The 11,043-nt window shown below is 42.7% G+C and overlaps 1 protein-coding gene across 1 annotated transcript; it reads right to left on the bottom strand.

The window, feature by feature from the left end:
• Positions 1-1,725: 1,725 nt before the first annotated feature.
• Positions 1,726-5,331, bottom strand: LOC139373015 (C-X-C chemokine receptor type 2-like). Its single transcript, XM_071112978.1, has 3 exons — positions 4,524-5,331; positions 3,923-4,013; positions 1,726-3,205 (listed from the first exon to the last, which is right to left on the bottom strand). Exons 2-3 carry the CDS (start codon positions 3,927-3,929, stop codon positions 2,133-2,135), a joined length of 1,080 nt encoding a protein of 359 aa, XP_070969079.1. The 5' UTR covers positions 3,930-4,013; positions 4,524-5,331; the 3' UTR covers positions 1,726-2,132.
• Between the last annotated feature and the right edge of the window lie 5,712 nt (positions 5,332-11,043).

The raw sequence follows: 11,043 nt of genomic DNA, 5'->3' as shown, positions 1-11,043 counted from the left end.
TTAAAATCAATACACAGAAGTATATATTTTTAAATCTGCATATTTAGCTAAAAGAAATCCAAGTTAGCAGGCAATATTAACCAGGTGAAATTGTGTCACTTCTCTTGCGTTCATTGCACGCAGAGTCAGGATATATGCAACAGTTTGGGCAGCCTGGCTAATTGCGAACTAATTTGCCAGAATTTTACGTAATTATGACATAACATTGAAGGTTGTGCAATGTAACAATAATATTTAGACTTAGGGATGCCACCCGTTAGATAAAATACCGAACGGATCCGTATTTCACTGAAATAATAAACATTTTGTTTTCGAAATGATAGTTTCCGGATTCGACCATATTAATGACCAGAGGCTCGTATTTCTGTGTGTGATTATGTTATAATTAAGTCTATGATTTGATAGAGCAGTCTGACTGAGCGCTGTGCTCTTCGCAAGCACAGCGCTGTTTATGACTTCAAGCCTATCAGCCTAATGGCTGGTGTAACTGATGTGAAATGGCTAGCTAGTTAGCGCTAATAGCGTTTAAAACGTCACTCACTCTGAGACTTGGAGTAGTTATTCCCCTTGCTCTGCAAGGGCCGCGGCTTTTGTAGAGTGATGGGTAATGCTGCTTCGAGAGTGGTTGTTGTCGATCTGTTCCTGGTTCGAGCCCAGGTAGGGGCGAGGAGAGGGATGGAAGCTATACTGTTACACTGGCAATACTATAGTGCCTATAAGAACATCCAATAGTCAAAGGTATATGAAATACAAATGGTAGAGAGAAATAGTCCTAGAAATACTATATTAACTACAACCTAAAACGTCTTACCTTGGAATATTGAAGTCTCATGTTAAAAGGAACCACCAGCTTTCATATGTCCTCATGTTCTGAGCAAGGAACTTAAACATTAGCTTTTTTACATGGCACATATTGCACTTTTACTTCTCCAACACTTTGTTTTTGTATTATTTAAACCACATTGAACATGTTTCATTATCTATTTGAGGCTAAATTGATTTTTATTGATGTATTATATTAAGTTTAAAAAAGTGTTCATTTGGTATAGTTGTAATTGTCATTATTACATTTTTTAAAAATAAAAATCGTCCGATTAATCGGTATCTGCTTTTTTGGTCCTCAGGGTTGAAAGATCGTAATCGGTCGACCTCTAGTGGGTAGTATATGGGGCTTTGGTGACAAAACGGATGGCATTGTGATAGACTGCATCCAATTTATTGAGTAGGGTATTGGAACCTATTTTGTAAATGACATCGCCTGTCCACATCATCCAAACAGAAGACAGGTCCAATATCATAACTGTGACATACTCTGGGCAGCTTTCAAATAGTTGTGACCTCATTATGGCTGTCTTCACCAGCTAGCTAATCAGGAGGCCTATGGTGCAGTCAGAGCTGGTATCCCCATTCAGACCCATGTAATGACTGCCCTCTGCTGGTGAATGGGAGTAATAGTAATTTAGTAATAACAGAACATATGGGTAATACACCGGCTGTAGGGCCTTCTTAATACCAAACACTAGAAGGGAGCCAATTATAGCCTTTTGAACCATGTATGGTGAGATAGCTTGCCTGAGACCTAAAATACATCTGCCGGCCCCTGACTAGAAGGTAACTTCTGGGGGGGGGGGGTTAACTCTTGAGTGTTGAAAGATTTGGAACAATTTGGTCACATCACAGAGGAAATGTGTCTGGTGTCTTATCAAGCAGCTTTGGACAAACAACAACAGTACAGGGTATTTATTACCTAATACAACAGACAACAGAGGGCATTATATACATGTACAGACATCAGGGGCATTAGTATATGGAGGGACATTAAAGATCACATACATACAGGATCTGAGTCTGCAGCCTGATAGTGCCAGCACATATTCAATGTCAGGCAAGGAATGTTAGGTTACAATACATTACAAAGGGACAATCTTATACGTTATTCAAAGCAGGGTTGGAGTTAATTCCATTTCAATTCCAGTCAGTTCAGAAAGTGAACCAAATTTCGATTTAAAAAATGTCCTCATTGAAAAGCATTGGAATTGGAATTTTAGAGTGCTTCCTGAATTGAGTGGAATTGAAATGGAATTGACCCCAACCCTGATTCAAAGTAATGTGGGGACAACCTGTCAGATCAATCATAACAGTCCATTCCCTTCTGAGGTCTGGGATGTGGACCTGCTAAATCCGGACGAAGACCCCCTCTCTGGTCCCCGTGACTTCCTGACCAGGGCAACCAGGTTCCCCCTGAACTTCTCCCCCACGAAGGCATACAGCACTGGGTTAACAAAGCTGTGGACCAGGGCCAGGCTGTGGGTGACCTGGAGGGCCAGGTCCACCCTGTTCCTCACAGCACAGTCGAAGCGCACCAACTTGGCCCTCATCAGGGTGTCGGCCATCACCGTCATGTGTAACGGCGTCCAGCACAGGAAGAAGGCGAACACCACGGCAATGATGACCCGCATGGCCCTGTGCTTCTGGAAGCCGCGCGTCTGCAGCAACCGGGCCACGGTGATGCTGTAGCACGCCACCATGATGACTAGTGGGAGCAGGAACCCTAGGATGTGGCGTAGGCCGCGAGTAGCGAGCCGCCGGTGGGTGGCGCTGCTGACGCCGAAGTGCTCAGCACACCTCGTAGGACCACCGCTCTGGGGTGTGAAGGCGTCGTTGAAGAGGGCAGGGAGAGAGAGGGCGCCCCCCAGAGCCCAGATGAAGGTGCAGGCGTACCATCTGCAGGCCCTTCGGTGGCCCTTACGGGACTTGGCGAGGCGAACGATCACCAGGTAGCGGTCGACACTGATACACACCAGGAACAGGATGCTGGTGTAGAAGCTAGCCTCCATAACCAGGCTGAGGAACTTACACAGGAAGTCACCAAAGATCCAGCCGTGGAGCGTGTTAGCAGCCCAGAAGGGCAGAGTCAGAGCCAGCAGCCCGTCAGCTACAGTCAGGTGAAACAGGTAGACGTCGGATGGGGTCAGGGACTGTTGACTGAAGCCAATCACGAGCCCCACAAGTAGGTTACCAGGAACAGCCAATAGGAAGATGGCGACGTGAAGGACACACAGGAATATGACGGCACCGGGAGAAAGGGGCTGAGCTGCACAGGACAATGTGTTAAAGTTCAGGTCAAAGGAGGTGATGTTGAAGTAATAGGAGTCGTTGGCTGAATTATAGTCATAGTCTGACTTATAATCATAGTCCAGGACCTCTGTTGGAGATGGGAAAACAGTAGTCAGTGGGGATCTTTTTATGATATGATCACTTAGTCTTATACTGTTATTCTATCTAAAGCTTCTTATACAGTCAACAGTACATTTCTTTCTATGGATCTATCCATCCCATCCTCCATCCACCCACCCAAACCCATCCATCAACCCACCCAAACCCATCCATCCATCCATCCACCCACCCACCCAAACCCATTCATCCAGCCACCCACCCAAACTGATCCATCCATCCATCCACCCAAACCCATCCCATCCAAACTCATCCATCTATCCTCCCAAACTCATCCATCCATCCACCTAAACCCCTCCATCCACCCAAACATCCAACAACACTCATCCATCCATCCACCCACTCAAAGCCATCCATCCACCCAGACCCATCCATCCACCCATCCAAACTCATCCATCCATCCTCCCAAACTCATCCATCCATCCACCTAAACCCATCCATCCACCCAATCATCCACCCACACTCATCCATCCATCCACCCACCCACTCAAACCCATCCATCCAGACCTATCCCTTCATCAATCCAAACCCATCCATCCATCCATCTACTCAAACCCATCGACCCACCCAAACTCATCTATCCATCCATCCATCCATCCACCCACCCAAACCCATCCATCCATCCACCCACCCATCCATCCCTCCATCTGAATTGAATGAGTATTCTACAAACTATATAGGTTCTCACCTGTCATCTTTGCATCCAGCTCTATGATAATGAAGAGAGAATTGCCACTGTTTTAAAGACATCACAGCTGGGATGGAAGTGTCAAGACATCCTGTTAATTAAGAGAACAATGTTGTGTCACTGCACTTGAGTCATTTGTCAGCCTCAAATTCTGCCTCCTCAATGATTAGAAATGAAAGTCATAGACTCCACTTGTTCATTGAATTGTTAAAAAGAGAAGTTTGACAGCAGTTTGGAACTTTTTAGGCAGTTTCTTTTTCTGTCAGCTGTTGGTGGATCTGAGAGCACATTACTAAATATAATATGGTAAGATAGAGACAGACAGAGAAAGACTAGCCTTTAACTTCTGATGCCCTTGTCTTTGTTGAGACATCTTCACTTAAAGACATCCTCCAGTGATTTTTTTACTTTTACAGTTTTTAAAGCAGTATCCCAAGTATAAATAAAATGGCGTCGGAGGAAATGTCAGCAGTTTTACGGGCGGCAAACCAATTGTGCTATTATGTGGGGGTTTTTACAACTTGTTTTGTACATAATGTTTCTGCAACCGTATTTTACGGCAAAAAAAGAGCTTCTGGATATCAGGACAGCGATCACTCACCTCTGATTACACGATGAGCTTCTGGATATCAGGACAGCGATCACTCACCTCTGGTTAGACAAATATTTTTTCTACAAGGAGGGCGCACAAGACATTCTCCTAACACCCCCGTTATTTGCAAGAGGAAGCGACGCTGGTACAGAGGACAAAGAACCGGATGCCTGGTCAGGACCCGGATAAGGCGAGTGGGAAAGCTGCCGTCACCGTTAATACTACTCACCAACGTGCAATCATTGGACAATAAATTAGACGAAGTACAATCACGAATATCCTACCAACGGGTCTTCAAAAACTGTCATATCCTCGTGGCTGAATGACGACATGGATATTCAGCTAGCAGGATATACTCTAAACTGGCAAGATAGACGTAAGACGGGGGGGGGGGGGGGGTCTGTGCATACTTGTTAACAACAGCTGGTGCTGTCTAAGGAAGTCTAAGGAAGTCTCTAGATTTTGCTCGCCTGAAGTAGAGTATATTGTGATAAATTGCAAGCCACACTACTTGCCTAGAGAGTTTTAAGCTATAGTTTATGTGGCTGTTTTTTTACCACCACAGACAGATGCAGGCACTAAGACCGCACTCAGTCAGTTGTATACGGAAATAAGCAAACAGGAAACTCCACACACAGAGACGCATACAAAGCTCTCCCTCGCCCTCCATTTGGTAAATCTGACCTCAACTCTATCCCCCTAATTCCTGCTTACAAGCAAAAATTCAAGCAGGGAAGCACCAGTGACTCGGTCTATAAACAAGTGGTCAGATGAAGCAGATGCTAAACTACAGGACTGCTTTGCTATTGTAACAGGTATGGTTATGCCTCTAAAGAAATGTGTATTTAATGTTCAAGCATTCTTATTGGTTGGTTCAACTCTGATGACAATAAGGTGGGTTGTGATTGGCCCCGATTGCAGAGAGGGGGAGATCGCGAACATCAGGTCTTCCCAGTATGAAAATGTGATGCAATGGGTAGGTCACGTTCTGAATATTGTTTTCTATTTTACAATGTGTACAAGTTTGCTGTACGTTACTGATTTATACATGTGTGGGTATATGGTACATTTTAGGGATTGAGGTGCCTTCTGGGATGTGCTTTGGCATATGATTGCAGTAAATAAGTGTGTTAGCTAGCATACACCGATGTATGAGAGCATCAGCTGTTCCGGGCAACTTTGTGATCATGTGATCATGCTCTCTGATCATGCCAACGTGAATAAGACCTTTAAACAGGTCAACATACACAAGGCTGCGGGGCCAGATACTTGTTTTCCACCATAATTTGCAAATAAATTCATAAAAAATCCTACAATGTGATTTTCTGGATTTTTTTTTCTCATTTTGTCTGTCATAGTTGAAGTGTACATATGATGAAAATTACAGGCCTCTCTCATTTTTTTAAGTGGGAGAACTTGCACAATTGGTGGCTGACTAAATACTTTTTTGCCCCACTGTACACATGGTTAGCAGATGTTAATGCGAGTGTAGAGAAATGCTTGTGCTTCTAGTTCCGACAATGCAGTAATAATCAACGAGTAATCTAACCTAACAATTTCACAACTACCTTATACACACACATTGTAAAGGGATGAAGAATATGTACATAATGATTGATGGTACAGAATGGCATAGGCAAGATGCAATAGATGGTGTTGAGTACATGATGCTCTCATGCATAAAGATGGCAAGATGCTGTAGATGATATAAAGTACAGTATATACATATGAGATGAGTAATGTAGGGTATGTAAACATTATATTAAGTGGCATTGTTTAAAGTGGCTACTGATACATTTTTTTACATCAATTTTTCCATTATTAAAGTGGCTGGAGTTGAGTCAGTATGTTGGTAGCAGCCACTCAATGTTAGTGGTGACTGTTTAAAACCTCTTGAGACTAGGGGGCAGTATTTTGATGTTTGAATGAAAAACGTACCCAAACAGGCCCAGAAGCTAGAATATGCATATAATTGTCAGATTAGGATAGAAAACACTCTAAAGTTTCCAAAACTGTCAAAATATTGTCTGTGAGTATAACATAACTGATATTGCAGGCGAAAACCTGAGGAAAATCCAACCAGGAAGTGCTGTTTTTCTGAAACCTCCCTGTTCCATTGCATGCCTTCCCTCCATTTAAAGGGATATCAACCAGATTCCTTTCCCTGTGGCTTCCACATGGTGTGAACAGTCTTTAGACATCGTTTCAGGCTTTTATTCTGAAAAATGAGCAAGAATGATCACATCGCGTCAGTGGATAGCTGTGTCCCCCCCAGAGTTTTGCATGCGCGAGTGTTACGCCTCTGAAAAAGTGGAGAAATAATCACGAGAGTGATACGGTCTTGTTTTCTCAATAATAACTTTTAGTGCAATGAGAAAAGACCGCGATTTCCCCGGGAACTTGAGTGGAGACCAGAGCAATCGATTTAAGGTTCATAGATTAAGAGCATTTGGTAGATCACAGATTAAAATTTTTACCCTTCCATTAGGCACCACAAAATAAAGTATACAATATAACGGTTACACATTCCTCTCACAATTCGTATCCTTTGTACGCTTCACGGATTTTAACTTTAACACAATTATATGAATGTTATCAATCTCTATCAACTAATACTGAATGCATGATCTTTTTAACCTTAGATGTTTTAAGATCCTGACATACTATGAACTTACTAATACTTTTTAATGTATAACAGGCTATGAATATTTCCTTTAACCTGTCACACGAGCAGCTTGGAGCAGACCTTTTCTCTCTCTCTTCTATTGAAGAAGCTACAGTCCGGTTGAAATATTATCGATTATTTATTGTAAAAACAACCTGAGGATTGATTGTAAAAAACGTTTGACATGTTTCTACGAACTTTACAGATACTATTTGGAATTTTTGTCTATCGTCGTGACCTGCACGAGCCTGTGGATTACTGAACAAAATGCGGCAACCAGAGGTTTTTGGGTATAAAAATAATCTTTATGGAACAAAACAAACATTTGTTGTGTAACTGGGAGTCTCGTGAGTGCAAACATCCGAAGATCATCAAAGGTAAGCAATTAATTTGATTGCTTTTCTGACTTTCGTGACCAATCTACTTTGCTACTTTGCGGCCTTCCTGTGACATCGGGTGGTGTAGGTGTCCTGGAGGGCAGGTAGTTTGGCCCCCGTGATGCGTTGTGCAGACTACCTCACTACCTCACTACTCACTACCTTCTGGAGAGCATTACGGTTGTGGGCAGAGCAGGTGCCGTACCAGGCGGTGATACAGCCAGACAGGATGCTCTTGATTGTGCATCTGTAAAAGTTTGTGAGTGCTTTTGGAAACAAGCCAAATTTCTTCAGCCTCCTGAGGTTGAAGAGGCGCTGCTGCGCCTTCTTTACCACGCTGTCTTTGTGGGTGGACCAATTCAGTTTGTCCGTGATGTGTACGCCGAGGAACTTAAAACTTTCTACTACTGTCCCGTCGATGTGGATAGGGGGGTGCTCCCTCTGCTGTTTCCTGAAGTCCACGATAATCTCCTTTGTTTTGTTGACGTTGAGTGTGAGGTTATTTTCCTGACACCACACTCCGAGGGCCCTCACCTCCTCCCTGTAGGCCGTCTTGTCGTTTTTGGTAATCAAGCCTACAACTGTAGTGTCGTCTGCATACTTGATGATTGAGTTGAAGGCGTGCATGGCCATGCAGTCGTGGGTGAACAGGGAGTACAGGAGACGGCTCAGAACGCACCCTTGTGGGGCCCCAGTGTTAAGGATCAGCGGGGTGGAGATGTTGTTACCTACCCTCACCACCTGGAGGCGGCCCGTCAGGAAGTCCAGTACCCAGTTGCACAGGGCGGGGTCGAAACCCAGGGTCTCGAGCTTGATGACGGGTTTGGAGGGTACTATGGTGTTAAATGCTGAGCTGTAGTCGATGAACAGCATTCTCACATAGGTATTCCTCTTGTCCAGATGGGTTAGTGCAGTGTGCAGTGTGGTTGCGATTGCGTCGTCTGTGGACCTATTGGGGCGGTAAGCAAATTGGAGTGGGTCTAGGGTGTCAGGTAGGGTGGAGGTGATATGATCCTTGACTAGTCTCTCAAAGCACTTCATGATGACGGAAGTGAGTGCTACGGGGTGGGGCGGTGGTTCTTTAGCTCAGTTACCTTAGCTTTCTTGGGAACAGGAACAATGGTGGCCCTCTTGAAGCATGTTTGATTGAATATGTCCGTAAACACACCAGCCAGCTGGTCTGCGCATGCTCTGAGGACGCGGCTGGGGATGCCATCTGGGCCTGGCGAGGGTTAACACGTTTAAATGTTTTACTCACATCGGCTGCAGTGAAAGAGTCCCCAGGTTTTGGTAGCGGGCCGTGTCAGTGGCACTGTATTGTCCTCAAAGCGGGCAAAGAAGTTGTTTAATCTGTCTGGGAGCAAGACATCCTGCAGTGGGAGGTCTATAGTTCCTGAGAGGCTTGATTACCTCCTCTTTTGGAGGTTAGTGAACCGTTGAGGATCCAATGGCCATTATCCGGTAAACAAAAGTTTAAAAAATTGGTTTTGCTAGAAGTACGTTTGGAGAGTCCTTGAAAAAGAAAATTGAATGGTTGTTGTGAGTCCCTAAGAAGTTCTTAAGTTTAATATGGATTCTGTGCGTATTTGAAAATATGATAACTTGTATGTGTGTATAATCGATTACTAGATATTTGATAAAGTAATGCTGGGAATATAATTAGATACAGTTTAAACCACCCATGTGTACGTAGGTGTTGAGTTGGTATCTAATGGATAATTTGATAAAGATGAGGTTTAAGCACTATTAAACTGTCTACAAAGTCTGGGAAATTGTGCTCTAGAAACTGATTGGAGTGTGTCCACTTTTGTTTAACTTACCCTAATGATGTAACTATAAAACGCTTATTGGATTTTCTCCGTCTGGGTACTACATTTGAAATAAAACTGCGCTTAAGGCCTGTAAATGTGTCAATTAAGAAGGAATCTCGACGTAATTTGTCATACAAAGCCTCCATACAAAGGGTATCCATCAAACTATTTATCATTGCGTGATTAATGTGATGTAGTGAAGTAATTGAAATACGTTGCATGAGAAAACACAATCTAGTTTTATTAAAAAGCGCAAATTCTGTTTCCTAGTCAATGAATGTCGATTTAAAGCTTTGACTGCTAATCTATTCATTTGGCATGTGAGAGTCATCGCCAGAGAAACGCTTGGAACTTTAATTAGGGCCATTATCTGGGAATTTTGTCATTATTATGTGCTTGATTTTACGACTACAGACATTTCTAAATTGGGTTATTTGCGGGGTTTCTTCGTCATTTCAATAGCATTGGGTATATGGTATTGACTAATATCTGGGTTTCTGATTGTAATTCAACTATTGGTATGTTTTGCCTGGAAAGATACGACCGCCAGTGTTTGTAAACTTCTTATGGCTGCAGGGGCAGTGTTGCGTAGCTTGGATGAAAGGTGCCCAGAGTAAACGGCCTGCTCCTCAGTCTGTTGCTAATATATGCATATTAGTATTGGATAGAAAACACTCTGAAGTTTCTAAAACGGTTTGAATGATATCTGTGAGTATAACAGAACTCATATGGCAGGCAAAAACCTGAGAAGAAATCCAAACAGGAAGTGAGAAATCTGAGGTTGGTATATTTTCAACCCAGGCCCTATTGAATTCACATTGGGATATGAATGAAGTTGCACATCCTAGGGCTTCCACTAAATATCAACCGTGTTTAGAAACTTGAATGAGGCTTCTGCTGTGATGTGGGAATGAATAAGAGCTGAATGAGTCATCTAACTGGCAGAGAGACATTTCCTGGTCATGCGCATTCCACATGATATCGACTTGTGTTTCGTTGCTTCTGTAGACACAAAGATATTCTCAGATTGGAACTTTATTGAAGATTTATGATAAAAACATCCTAATGATTGATTCTATACTTAGTTTGAAATGTTTCTTCGACCTGTAATATAACTTTTTTGTACATAAAGTTTTTGTCCAAACCCACGGGCGTTTGGATATGTGTTCCTAATGCTAACAAAAGCAGCTACTTGGACAAAAATAATGGACATTTTCGAACAAATCAAGCATTTATTGTGGAACTGTGATTCCTGGGAGTGCATTCAGATTATCATGTCATTTCTGGTTTCTGTTGACTCCAACATGGCGGACAATTTGATTAATTTTCTGAGCGCCGTCTCAGATTATTGCATGGTTTGCTTTTTCCGTAAAGTTTTTTTGAAATCTGACACAGCGGTTGCATTAAGGAGAGGTATATCTATAATTCCATGTGTATAACTTGTATTATCATCTACATTTATGATGAGTATTTCTGTTGAATCGATGTGGCTATGCAAAATCACTGAATGTTTTTGGAACTAGTGAACATAACGCTCCAATGTAAACTCTGATTTTTTTATATAAATATGAACTTTATCAAACAAAACATACATGTATTGTGTAACATGAAGTCCTATGAGTGTCATCTGATGAAGATCATCAAAGGTTAGTGATTCATTTTATGTCTTTGTGCTT

The sequence above is a fragment of the Oncorhynchus clarkii genome, chromosome 18 (genome assembly GCF_045791955.1).
Source record: "Oncorhynchus clarkii lewisi isolate Uvic-CL-2024 chromosome 18, UVic_Ocla_1.0, whole genome shotgun sequence".
Classification (NCBI taxonomy): Eukaryota; Metazoa; Chordata; class Actinopteri; order Salmoniformes; family Salmonidae; genus Oncorhynchus; species Oncorhynchus clarkii.
The sequence above is the reverse complement of the archived record's forward strand: the minus strand, read 5'-3'. Positions and strand labels throughout refer to the sequence as shown.